The sequence below is a fragment of the Erithacus rubecula genome (genome assembly GCF_903797595.1).
Source record: "Erithacus rubecula genome assembly, chromosome: 26".
NCBI lineage: Eukaryota > Metazoa > Chordata > Aves > Passeriformes > Muscicapidae > Erithacus > Erithacus rubecula.
In genome coordinates, this window is record NC_136678.1 from 1,489,778 (window position 1) to 1,502,945 (window position 13,168).

At 58.9% G+C, this 13,168-nt stretch overlaps 1 protein-coding gene across 2 annotated transcripts; it reads right to left on the bottom strand.

Annotated features, from left to right (window-relative positions):
• Positions 1-6,196: 6,196 nt before the first annotated feature.
• Positions 6,197-10,835, bottom strand: ELF3 (E74 like ETS transcription factor 3). Of its 2 annotated transcripts, none has more exons than XM_079327180.1 (9): positions 10,696-10,835; positions 9,843-10,011; positions 9,029-9,250; positions 8,726-8,809; positions 8,519-8,632; positions 8,306-8,395; positions 7,693-7,797; positions 7,360-7,555; positions 6,197-7,246 (listed from the first exon to the last, which is right to left on the bottom strand). In XM_079327180.1, the coding sequence occupies exons 2-9, from the start codon at positions 10,003-10,005 to the stop codon at positions 7,126-7,128; spliced, it is 1,095 nt and encodes a 364-aa protein (XP_079183306.1). In that variant the 5' UTR covers positions 10,006-10,011; positions 10,696-10,835; the 3' UTR covers positions 6,197-7,125. The 2 variants fall into 2 exon arrangements, with proteins under 2 accessions (XP_079183306.1, XP_079183305.1); XM_079327179.1 differs by having other exon boundaries at positions 7,693-7,809.
• Positions 10,836-13,168: the final 2,333 nt, after the last annotated feature.

Consider the following 13,168-nt stretch of genomic DNA (forward strand, 5'->3'; position numbering starts at 1 on the left):
TGGAAGCTGCAGCAGCCTCTTGGGCATCTGCCAGCCCACCAGGGATGCCACGAGCTCAGCTGGGCTCTTCAGCTTGTGCTTTCCCATTCCTGGGCTCCCCAGCTCGTGCTCTCTGCCCAGCAACTGCATTTCAAGCTGGTGGAGTGCCAGCCTCCCTATCATGTTTGGTGGATAACAAAGGGCAGGGCTGGCCAGGAAACAAAAATGCAATGAACATTTCTTCCACGATGAAAAAGGCCTGAGATTCTTTTTGGCAATGAGGGAGAGAGGGGAATGAAGAGAAACCCACCCAAGAAGACCCTTCTCAGGATGCCAGAAACTAAGGGCTGAACATGGATCCATCCTGGACAGTCTGAGGTCTGGTATTTTCTGTAGGAGGGGAAGCATCTGAGAAGGAACAGGAGCTGGGGAGGATGCAGAGATGCAGCTTTGTGTGAGAATAAAGCTTTGGGCTGGAATCAGGTCAGGTAATCAGAGTTGGAAAGGATCTTAAAGACCATCCAGTTCCATCCCCCTTCCATGGCATGGACACCTTCCACTATCCCAGGCTGCTCCAAGCCTCATCCAGCCTGGCCTTGGACACTTCCAGGGATGGGGCAGCCACAACATTTTTGAGCAGGCTGTTCATCAAGTCTGTCCCTGAGGAGCAGGGAGCAGCCACCCTGGTCAGCAGGAGCTGGAGTGCAGCAGAGCTCTGGTCCCAGAGAAGCATCAAGCACAGCATGGGGCCATGAGCTAGGACAGGCCCTCCCCATGGGTCATAGGGCAGCTTCTGCTTTCCTCTCAGCTGCAGGGAAAATGCCTGGGGCTGAATCACCAAGTGGGAAACCAGGAGCCAACCATTTGGGAGCTTGAACCCTCCAGTGCCATCCTGCATGTACAAGCAAAGGATCCCTGGTACAGCCCCCAGGAGCTCTTGCCTGGAAGCAAGGGATGGCTGGGATGCACAAATGGAAATGCAGAGCTGGGCACAGGGGGAGAGGAGGATGGGCATGAGCAGGTAGAAGCCTGTAGTGTGTCCCAGTGGTTCCCTGGGGAAGGACCCTGCTCTCAGCTGCTTCCCAGTGTCACTGGCTACCTGCTGCCTCTGCTTCCAGGCAGCTGCTCCAGCTTCCCCATTCCTCCAGTGGGAACAGCCATTCTCTGGTTAACCCAACAGCCCAGGGCTGCCAGATGGGCTGGTGGCAGCCTGGCCCAGCAGGCACCCTGGCCCTGCTGCTGGCAGTGATTATCAGAGAAACCATCGGGCTGCAAGGCAGGGGAGGCTGTTCTGGTACCTGCCCCAGGTGCTGCCCCCAGGGCACTGCTGCTACCCCGGGGAGCAGGGCCTTGCCCAGCCCTGAGCATGGGTTGGAGCTGCCACAGCAGCACCCTGCTGCAAACCCCTGGCAGCTGCAAACCCCTGGCAGCACTGTCCTGCCCAGCTCCTGGGTGATGTGGGTGCCCTGGGCATCAGCTCTGCCCTCCACATCTGACCTGAGCAACAGATTCCCCTCTGCAATCCCACTTCCAGCAGTGCAGATGTGTAACAGCCTCATCCCTCACAGCATGGCCCCCAACATTCACCTTCCTGCCCCCAGCACAGCCCCTAATGCTTCATCCTCAGCAGTGGTTCCATCTGCCCCACACCCTTTTCTCCCAATGCAATGCACTGCAGCAATTACCCTCCACACTCCCCAAGGTGTGCATGGTTCCCATAGTGTCTTCTCTGCTCTGCAACCCCTGAGCTCTGCCCTCCCTGAGCTCTGCCATCCCTGAGCTCTGCCATCCCTGAGCTCTGCCACCCCTGAGCTCTGCCATCCCTGAGCTCTGCCCTCCCTGAGCTCTGCCCTCCCTGAGCTCTGCCATCCCTGAGCTCTGCCTTCCCTGAGCTCTGCCATCCCTGAGCTCTGCCATCCCTGAGCTCTGCCATCCCTGAGCTCTGCCACCCCTGAGCTCTGCTATCCCTGAGCTCTCCCATCCCTGAGCTCTCCCATCCCTGAGCTCTGCCATCCCTGAGCTCTGCCCTCCCTGAGCTCTCCCATCCCTGAGCTCTGCCCTCCCTGAGCTCTGCCATCCCTGAGCTCTGCCCTCCCTGAGCTCTCCCACCCCTGAGCTCTGCCCTCCCTGAGCTCTGCCATCCCTGAGCTCTGCCTTCCCTGAGCTCTGCCATCCCTGAGCTCTCCCATCCCTGAGCTCTGCCATCCCTGAGCTCTGCCCTCCCTGAGCTCTGCCATCCCTGAGCTCTGCCATCCCTGAGCTCTGCCACCCCTGGGCTCTGCCCTCCCTGAGCTCTGCCCTCCCTGAGCTCTGCCACCCCTGAGCTCTGCCTTCCCTGAGCTCTGCCATCCCTGAGCTCTCCCATCCCTGAGCTCTGCTATCCCTGAGCTCTCCCATCCCTGAGCTCTGCCATCCCTGAGCTCTCCCATCCCTGAGCTCTGCCCTCCCTGAGCTCTGCCATTCCTGAGCTCTGCCATCCCTGAGCTCTCCCATCCCTGAGCTCTGCTATCCCTGAGCTCTGCCATCCCTGAGCTCTCCCATCCCTGAGCTTTGCCAAGGCAGAAGGGTAAGGAAGGGTGGAATCCATCAGGGAGAGCAGGGAGTTGAAGGCAGTGGGAGCAGGGGGAGCCAGAAGGATGGTCCCTGCTCCCTCCAGCTGTCCCCATCCCCACTGCATTCCCATCTGCTCTGATCTGCTCTAGGATGGCCACAGTCTGGCTTGGCTGGAAAATCAGGTCATGCTGCTGTGCTCAGGGGCAGCTCATGGTCTGGCATGTAGGATATTGGACACCTCTTGCTGGTCCAGATGAAACCTCTCCCCTCACCCAATTTCTCTGCTCCCACTCAGCACATTTCAGCCACAGCAACCTGCTTTAGCCACAGCTCCTAGGGAAGCAGTGGCCAGGGCAAACTGTTCTGTTCCCTAACTGTGACCTGGACTGACCAATGGCCCCTGTGTCCCTTGGGAAGCCTTGAGAATGACAAAACACCCAGTAATGCTGAGACTTGAAGGGTGCCCAAGGTATTTCTGTAAGAACTGTGTGCCAGAAGCATGTTCATCTTAGGACCACCGGATGGAAAATCTCCCAACAGACCCCAGGGTAAAAGTGTGAGGGGATGCTGTCTTGGAGGAAAATCCTCTTTTTCTTCAGTTCTTGTCATGGTTTGCCACAGCCATAAAATCCAGGCATCTCCAAAGAGAATAAAAAAATAAACAAATCATCTGTTTTTCCTGCCAATGAGCTGGGAGGTTTTGCTAGGGTGGCTCAGTATGGGCTTGGAGGTTGCTGTAGGGGTTACCCCAAGTGTGTGCTGGCTGTGCACAAATGTTTTGTATACGTGTGCATTTCTCCAGCCTTGCTCTTTCTCCAGTCCTTCCTTCATGCCATTGACCGAGACAGATTTCATGAGAGGCTGCAGGATCTGGTCCCCTCATCTATGCCCACTCATATCTGCCTCCTCCTCTCTCACAAAGTGCCCACACAGCTGGGGAGCCTCAAGGGGCAGTGGTTTCACTGACAGAGGACAGGTTAGATTATATTTTAGGAGGGCATTCTTCCCTGTGAGGGAAGTGTGGCCCTGGCACAGGGTGCCCAGAACAGCTGTGGCTGCCCCATCCCTGGAAGTGTCCAAGTCCAGGTTGAACTGGGCTGTTGGAAGGTGTCCCTGCCCATGGCAGAGGGAGTGGATCACAGTGATCTGTAAATTCCCTTCCAAACAATTCCAGACTTCATGGTTCTGCCCCAAGCCTCCTGCCCGGTGTGCCAGCCACTCAGTGGGGTGGCAGCCATGGGCACTGGGACACGGGGGCACAGGGGACGAGGCAGACAGTTCCCTGCTGCTGTTGGAGCTGGTTAAACATTGTCCCAGGCCAGTTAGGTAACACGAGCTGCGGCGGGAAAGAAATGAAACTGCCTGAGCAAACACGGCGCGCTTGGCAGGGCACCAGCCTGCGTGACAAAGTGCTCCCCTGGCCCTGCCAGCAGGCTGGGGTTATCTATTGATGGAGGATAAACACCTCACCCACAACCCCAAAGATGAGGGCCAGCAGCCAGCAGCACAGCCAGCTCCTGCCAGAGTCAGCCTGGGCTGGGGCTTGCCCCATCCCTGTGTCTGCTCACAAACTCCTGATGGCCACCCTGGCCTGGCCCCTGCCCGCTGTGCCACTGTCCCTGCTGCCACCCCTCCAGCTGCTCTCTGCAGGGGCTCAGGGATGCACCTGGAGCACCCTCCACTCACTGCAGCCAGCAGGCAGCAGCCAGGAAAACCTGTTCCCTGGGCAGGGTTATGCAAGGAGCCTGACGGAGCTCTGGCTGCAGCCCAGACCATGGACTGGCTCCAGGTTCACACCCAGGGACTGGGACCTCTCCTTGCACCACAGGGCAGCCCTGGTCTCCTCATCCCAGTGTGTATCTGGGAGCAATACAACTTCAGCCCTTCCATACTGGAAGGCAACAAAAACATCTTCCATATGAGACCAGGCATGCCAGGTGGACCAGCAGGGCAATTCCATATACAAACAGCAGTCAAACCCACAAAAAAAGAAGATGGGTCTGGCCCATGGGCACCTTCTGCCCCTGCAAAGCAGGTGAGTCATGCCCTTGGTGTTGTAGCAGCATCTCTAGGAGAATGCTCAAGCCACCAACCTCACACTCAGGCTGAGGCCAGGCAGGCTGGGAGCAATTCCAGCTGCTTCAGCCAGCACAGCTCATGTAGATGTCTGTTGGAGACCTTGCTTCCAAGGGTTTACTGCTCTCTTTTGCAATGTGTCCCACTCCTGCAAGTGTTGAATGGGGGATGTTGAACAGCACCATGTGTCTGGCAGTAATGAAGGGCAGTAGGGGAACATGGGCAGATAGGACAGGGAGAATGGTTTTAAATTAATAGAGGAGAGATTTAGATTAGATATCAGGAAAAAAATTCTTCCCTATGGGTGTGGTGAGACCCTGGCACAGGTTGCCCAGAGAAGCTGTGGCTGCCCCATTCCTGGAAGTGTTCAAGGCCAGGTTGGACAGGGTTTGCAGCAACCTGGGAGAGTGGAATGTGTCCCTGCCCATGGCAAGGGTTTGGAATGAGATGAGCTTTATGTCCCCCACTAACCCAAACCAGATTCTGTGATTCTATGGTAAAGGCTGGATCCCCCTGCCAAAAATGCATCTCGGGCTTTGCAAAGCACCTTTGCTATCTAGGCAGTAAAACCTCCCCTCACCCTCCTGCTGGTGGTCTGGCTTCTTTCCTTAGTCCCTCCAGGCAGTGCTGAAGCCATTCAGAAGGATGGGACATAGCTTTTGCCTGGGCTCAGAGGACAGGTCCCAGGGCTTTTCTCTTTGGGAGTGAGCACACTGAGGGGTGCCCAGGGCCCTTTGTGCCCCCATCCAGCAGGTCAGGGTGGCACCAAGATCCTCTGGTGCCCAGCAGTGTCCAGAGACACTCATTGTGAAATGCAGTGAGTGCCACTGCTCTGTGCCACAGTCATGAAATGCATCAGGGAGTCTCCTTGGCCTCCAACACCCTGAATTCCTTCTTGCCACCCCAAGACAGATCCTGTGGGTTGGAGAGATCATCTCAAAACCCCTGAGCAACCTCCCAGCCTCCTCACAGCTGGGCTGGATGGGGGAGACAGAAGGGGAACGTGATGTGTTTGGGCTGCTCACACTGCCAAGCCATTGCAGTCCCCCCTCCTGAGATGTGTTTGTGCCACCCAGGTCTTGGAAGAGGCCAGAAAACAGCCAGGCTGGAAGATGAGCAAGCATTAATCATACTCTAGTGCCTGTGCTGCCTCTTGGCATCACTTCATGTCTCCCTGGCCAGAGAGAGGCTAAAGGTGCTGCCACAGGCTGTGACTGGGTATTAGTGTGCAGGGTGTTGAGAGATGCCCCACCCCAGATCACCCAGGACTCTACATCCCACCAGCCTGCAGCTGGTGAGCTCTGCCTTGGAGCCAGTGCTCCAGGAAAGGCACTTCCAGGGCTGGGATTCCAGAGGGTTCTCAGAAGGGCCAGGGTTTGGGAGTGGGTGTAAGATGCCCCTCCATGGGTGGCTGTGAGCCAGTCCCACCTCACCCTGAGGACAACCCTGTGACTCTCAGGATGGCCAGACAGGTCCAGGGCACAGCAGGCAGGACATGGTGCAGAGGTTGATGCCATGGCACATCCCCAGTTACACCAGCCTGGGCCTCTCCATGGGTTTAAGAAAAACGAGGAAAAATACAAGTAGGTACAAAAACTCAACAAACCAACAATTTATTCATCTTATATTACCACTTGAAAAGGAGGAAACCACAGGCACCTGGTGGGTGCCTGGCTGGGTTGGCATCCCCCTCTGTGGCTGGCACAGCACCAGTCTGTGCCCTGGGACATCACTTCAGTCCAGCTGAGCATCACCACCTGCCACCTCACACCTGTGTGCCCACAGCACACACTCTCATGCAGGAACATCTTACTCATGAAAAAATATATCTGTACATTCACTCTGTGCTTTTTTTGGGTCTTACATAAATTAGAAGCTACTTTCAGGAAAAAGGGCTGTCTCTAGACACAGCCCAGGTTGGAAATGCAGCATGGCCCTGCTGTCCCATGTCCTTCTCTCACTGTGGGCTTTCTGGGGTGAAGCTCCACAATGTTCCCATCTTCTCTCAGCAGGTGCCACACTGAGAAGCTGCTACACAAAACGGGTCTCACCCAACACACATGCAGTGAACAGGACAGGGGGCACCTTCAGCACGGTGCAAGCAGTGGAAGGGAAGACCCCACAGCTGGGACAAGCTCTCTTCAGCCACAGGTGACACAGAAGTGCTGCTCCTCTACCCAGGCAGGAGGTGGGTGACAGCAGGAGACCTGCTGGGCTCTCACAGTGGGGCTTGAACTTCTCTTCCCCTTCATCTGTTCAGGCTTTGAAACAGCCACAGTCCCCGTGGGTCCAGCTGGAGGCACGAATCCAGCAAGGGAAGTCACAGTTTGCAATAACCTACCAAGCCAAAACTGGCTCTGAACACCTCGGTGCTGCCATCACCCACGAGGGTCACAATTCCACGCACTGCACGGGGCAACAGCTCCCAGGCACAGCTGCAGGCAAAGTTTCCTGTCAAGGAGCCCAGCTCAGGGCTGGCCCTGAGGGGCTTATCAGACCCTGGCTCATCCAGGACTCCTACAGCTCCTTGTTCCTGTTGAGCACCTCCTCTTCCTTCCAGCCACTGGAGTTCTTCCCAAACTTGTACACCAGGCGCCGTCCATCCACCCTCTCCAAGATGTCCCGTTTGTAGTAATACCTGTGGGGCACAGAGGTGGGATGAGCTCTGGATGCAGCCCCACGCCCTGAGGAGCTGCTGGAGGGCTCAGGCTGTGTGGGGCAGGTCCCCCCAGGACATGGTAGGGCACTCACCTCATGGCTCTGCTCAGCTTCTCGTAGGTCATGCTGCTGTTTTTCTTCTTCTGGCCCCAGAGCTGAGCCACGGCCTCCGAGCGCAGGAACTTGAAGACGCCCTCCCGCCGGTCCTCCCACTTCATCAGCCCCTCGTTCAGCTCGGGGTGGATCAGGATGTCCCGGATGAACTCCCACAGGTGGGTGCCTCTGGGGGCTGCAAGAGGAGATGGGGCTGTAAAGAAGGGAAGATCCTGCTCCTAAAGGATCTCCCTAAACCCCTCTACCCTTCATCACTCATCCAGAGGCCAAGGGGGGAGGCAGCCCATGCCCCTGGGCTGGGGGCTCACGTACAGTGCTTGCTCTTCCGGCTCTCCAGGCAGTCTCTGCTCTCCTTGCTGAGTTTTCGGGGCCGTCCCCGTTTCCTCTTGCCGTGTTTGCTGTCCCCTTTCTTGCTGCCTGAGAAATGGTCTGTGCACACAGGAAGGGGCACAAGTCAGGCTGGGCAGCACGTGCTGGGCTGCACCCCCTCCCTGTCCACCCTCTTTTCAGGCCCAGGTACCAGGGAAATATCCCCTGAGACCAAGGTCACCTCATTCCCTCCAGCCTCATCCCCGGCACTGCTCCTTCCCCAAACCCTGCTGCTTCCTTGCATTCCTGGTGTTCCCAGTATCCTCAGCAGCTGGGAGCAATACCAAACACTGATTTCTGTGTCCAGGATCCCTGCCTGCAGTCTTCACCCATGTGCCACCACCCACCCCTTCCCACCAGGGTCACCACTGCCCAGCTAACCCGTGCCCATCACTCTGCTCAGTGGAGAGAAACAGAAGCAGAGCACTCAGGGAAACAGACCTTTCCCTCCTTCTCACTGTGAGGACAGGTGTTCAGGTGTTGTCCCTAAAGCATTGCCAGGTAGGAAGTGCAAAACAGCCCACCCCTCCCAGCTCCTGTGGGGAAGCAAACTCACCATCAGGGAAGAGCTTTGATTCTGCAGGGTCGAGGTCGAGGTCACTTCCACCGGAGTCCTGAGAGTTGGGGCTATGGGACATCACAGGCCCTGAGAGGCAAAGGATCAGGGCTCAGACTGCTGAGCATCTGGAGGCTTTCCCCCTGGTTCTTATCACTCCCCCTACCACCAGACTGCTGCAAGACCCAAACCCACCCTTATCAAAACACTGACCTGAGACATCAGAGCTGCCTGGGGACAGGGCACCCGGCAAGCAGGTGAAGTCTGTGAAAGGGTTTGTGGGCTTTAAGTCCTCCAGGGAGTCCTTGGCACAGGGGTTTCCCAGCTCTGGAAGGGGCAGAGAAGGGAAGAAGGGGTTAGCCTTGCTGCCATCAGTATGTGATCCCTGGGGAAAAGGCTTGGCCAGGGCCCCTCTCTTACCCAGGTGGCTGGAGTTCAGGAAGGTCTGGGAAGTCGTATCCTCTTTCTCCAGCAAATCAATGATCCAGTTCAGCTCATCAGAGGCTGCAGAGGGGAAGGACTGGGATTAGCAATTCTGTTCCATACGAAGGGGAACAGTGCACACTGGGAGCTGAACCCAGCCACGCTTGGACTCTGCTCTGTGCCCCCACACCCTCCCACGCAGCCTCCCCAAAGCAGGGGATCCTGGGCTAGTGGAGGGTCTCAAACTCTTTTTTTCCAGGCTGCCAGGCCTGCAGATGAAGGAGACCTTGCTACACTCACTGATCTCGTGCAGGCGGTCGTAGAGCTCGTCGCCCAGGGGCCCGAAGATGAGGCGCATCTGGTCCCTGCTGCAGTGGCACAGCGTGTGCCCGTCCATGTTGCAGCAGGAGAAATCGATGCAGCTGGCATCGTACTTGTTCTTCTCCACATGGTAACTGATCCACTCCAGCACCTGCACCTTGCTCCAGAAGTATGGGAGCTCACTGAACCACTCTGGCTTGTCTGCAAGGGAGGGAGAGCAGGGCTCAGGGCAGGGTGGCCGTGCCAGCACCGTGTGCCCTCACCGTGGGCTGCCAGTGGCCACCAGACACCTGGTCTGGCTCAGTGGTGATCCTCTGGGACACAGCAGCCCCTTCACTTGGAGACGTACAGGACTAAAGTGTCCTTAGTGCCCTGCAGACAGCAGTGACCCCACACTCCCCCAGTGCTGGTCTTGGTGCCATTTGTCCTGTTTGTGCCACCATCCACCCTGCTTCTCATCCTCCCTGAGTACCATCACATGATGTCCCCACCACCTGAACTGTCCTTCCAATCTGCCCTGTGAGCCCTGGCAGCCTGTCCCCTATGCTGTGCTGTGGGAGGAGGACAATGATTCCCCCATCCCCTGGATAAATCAGACATGCTCCCAGCAGCCACACCTTGTGCCACCCAGGCTGGCACAACCTCTTGGCCCTTCCCTGGGAAAACTGAGGCGTGGTGGAAGCTGCTGACCTGTCCCACTGGGACAAGGACCTCGCAATGCTCTTCACAGGCAGTGGCACTGCCCCCCAGCTGCCCCCTGTGCCAGCTCCCCAGTGCCACTCTGCTGTCCTACCTGTGCTCTGTGCTGGTGGCTGGCTGGCAGGGAGGCTGAGCCCCAGGCTGCTGTCATCCCCAAGGTGTCCCAGCATGTCCAAGGTTGGCTGCACTTCATCTGGCTGGTACATGGCGCTGATGTAGTTGGAGAAGATGTTGCTGATCTCACAAGATCCTGCCATGGAGCTCTGTGCCGAGAGATGGACAGTGAGCCCCCGTGGAGGCACAGGGACCCAGGCCCAGCACCCACAGCACCCACAGCGCCCCAGCGTCAGGCTGGGCGAGGTCAGGCTGTCCCTCCCTCCTCCCTTCGTCACCTCTCAGGTCACTTCAGCAGAAATATGTACCCAGCACCTGCTGGCTGGGGCTGGGGCCTGACTCACCACCTCCTCAGGGGCCAGCAGGGAGGGAGGCTGAGCCGCAGCGAGCTGGGACGTGGCGTCACTGCTGGTGAACAGCCCTGTCCCCAGCAGCCTGGCCTCGCCCTGCTGGCAGCCAGCAAAGGGGTGACAGCACGAGGGTGGCTGGCACAGAGCAGTGACTGCCAGCCCCTCCGGGCACTGCCGAGCCCGTGGCACGGCCGGCTGCCCACTGCTGTGCCCAGAGCTCCAGTCCTCTCAGCAGTCACAAGAATCACGTCCCAGTCAGTGCAGCCAGGAGGGCACCCAGCCCCTGGCCAGCCCTCACAAAAAGCCGAGCTGTCCTGTCCCCTCTGGGGGCTGCTGTCCCCACAGGGCTGCGCTGGGAGAGCCAAGGTGGAGCGAGGAGAGGCCAGAGCATCCCCGGTGCGAGCCAAGGTGTGCAGGGAGGAGAGCAAAGCGGCTGTCCTGGGTCAGGGACGTCAGCGGGTCTCGGCAAAAAAGCTTTGGTACCTTCTGTGGTGGCAACTCCAGGAGCGGCGAGTAATCCAGAGAGCAGCGAGGGCAGCGGGAGCCCGGGCTGGCCAGCACTAGCCACCGCTCACGGGCTGCTGCCGATGGGCAAGCCCTGCCCGTGCCTCTGCTTTTATAGCTTGGGCGGCGTAACAATCTGGCAGCCCCAGGGGAATTCCAGCCCAAACGTTCATGCTCCCAGATCCAGGTGATTTGCATAATACGAACCACCGGGTCCCAGCCCTGCGCTGCCTTGCCGGGAAATCTGGGTTGGCCAGTTTAATCATTGTCAGAGCCCGTGCCCCACCGGTGCCCAGAGTTTCACCCACACTGCCTGTTTGCTTGCCAGGCTCATGTTTGTTTGCTCACAGCAGCAGGTTTGCTCAGCTCCTGAAGCCAAAAACAGCCCTGGGGTTGGGGTGAGCCCTGGGGCTTGTGGATCCCTACCTGGGCTCTGCCTGTGGCCAGGGAGCAGGACATTGCCCCGGGCATCCATCTAGCCAGGTGGGCAGGCAGCAGGTGCAGGTGTGTGCCCTGGCTTGGATGGCACAGAGACAGGTTCCCCAGAGCAGGAAAAGGGGCTCAGTGACCAAGCAGAACAAACTCTGGGGACAGGATCGGGTGGGGACAGGTGGGGACAGGTGGGGGTAGAGCAGACAGGTGCCTGAGAATTGCTGCTCTGTCTCTGAACAGGTTGATTTTTGCCTGGGGAAGGTGTGGGACAGGCACAGAGCTGTGCCAGCCCCTGCCCTGTGTCACACACACCTGGCACTGGCTGGCATGCACACTCACCAGGGGCATGTGCCAAGAGACAAGGCAGGGCTGTGGGATGCATTTGGGGAAGCTTTGGTGGCTCTTGCCCCTCTGCCCTTGGGCAGGGGTACCTGGATCCATTCTGAGGTTTATTCCTGCTGGGTTTAGCCCTGTGCTGGCAAGGGAGCCCCAGGCCAGTCTGAGCCAAAGTTGGGGCACCCCTCTGCCTGGTTCTGGTTCTTTGCAGAGCCAGCCACGTCCCTGCCAGCTGCAGACTGAGGCAATCCTGGGCACCTGGAGCAGAGCAGACCCTGGCATCACACAGATGCCTCCTTGTCACTCCAGGGTCCTTATCACTCCAAACCTGGCAGCAAACCATCTCCTGTGACACTGTGGTGACAGACTGAGTGTGTACTCCAGCTTGGCACATGGACCAGCAAGAGCAGGGTGGCTTGTGTCCTGTCCCCCATGTCACATCCCCAGGCCCCAGGCAGGGCCAGTGTGCCAGCCAGGAGGGGTCCCACCAGCTGACCCCACCCCAGCTTCATTGCCCCACAGCACAGTCACAGTGCTGGTGCTGCCAGGCCCTTCTGTTTCCTGGGCACAGCATCCCACAGGGACATCCCCGTGGCAGGGAGCAGCCCCGTGTGGCACTGCCACAGGGCAGCCAGGGCCACCAGGGGCCACCAGGGGAAGAGCCTGAGTGTGCACCCAGCCAGGGCTGGAGCCAGGGCTGCCCCGTGCCTGGGACCTGCCTGCCCAGTCCCTGTGGTTGGAAAGCTGCCCCTGGGGAAGGTTTTTCCACCCACCACTACAGTGCAGGTGTCCCTGGAGCAGGGTGGGACATGCCAGCATTGCACCATCCCTGGGCCACCAGCCAAAGGCTGATGAGGTGCTCATGTGGCCTTTGGGAGTCTCCTGCCCTGGCCATGTGCAGCCCACCCCCAGAGCTCTGCCCAGGGCACAGACCACCCTGAGCAGCCCTTTCCAGGCCTCCCTTCCCTGCAGACCTCAGCCATGCACCCAGGCAATGCCACTGTGCCATAGGGGGTGACACCAGTGTCTCCCAGTGGGTGCCACCCCCAGCCCCCAGTGTGTGCTTGGCACAATAGGAGCCCCCCAGGCCCTCCTGTGACTCAGCCTGCCCCTTCCTTCCCCCTGGGTTTGGGAATCAGGTGCCCTGCAGCTTTCCTGCTGCAGGACTGCCCTTCCTGCACCTCTGCCCACTGATGTGCCACAGCCTGGGCCCTACAATGGGTCCTGGGGAGATCACCATGGGCAGCACTCCCCAGAGATGCTGAAACTGTGCTGGGAGCTTGGGAAGGGCATAAGCCTCTCCTCAGGTGTCCCCACGGCCTCCCCAGAGCCACGGGGCACAGCAAGGGCAGGGTGGTACCCGTGGGACCCTCCCCTGCTCAGAAGCAGCCACAGCCCTGGTAGGCACAGAGCATCTCCTCCAGCCTGAGGATGGGTGGCACAGGGCTGCCAGTGTGGGTCAGTGTGGGGTCAGTGTGGGTCACTGTGGGTCAATGTGGGTCAGTGTGGGGTCAGTGTGGGTCAGTGTGGGGTCAGTATGGCTCAGTGTGGGGGGTCAGTGTGGGTCAGTGTGGGTCAGTGTGGGTCCCTTCGATCCCGGCAGAGCCCCCCACATCCCCCCCCCCCCCCTCGCTCCGGTGCCGCTGTCCCGCAGCCAGCGCTGCCCCCTGCCGGCAGCGCCGCC

Excerpts from the sequence above, each read along its gene's own strand:
- ELF3 (XM_079327179.1), bottom strand. The coding sequence starts at position 10,005 with ATGGCAGGATCTTGTGAGATCAGCAACATCTTCTCCAACTACATCAGC. Across the intron at positions 8,810-9,028 it reads CGACCGCCTGCACGAGATCA|CCTCTGATGAGCTGAACTGG; the intron begins GTGAGTGTAGCA and ends TCCCCTCTGCAG. Across the intron at positions 8,396-8,518 it reads AGGCAGCTCTGATGTCTCAG|GGCCTGTGATGTCCCATAGC; the intron begins GTCAGTGTTTTG and ends TTTGCCTCTCAG.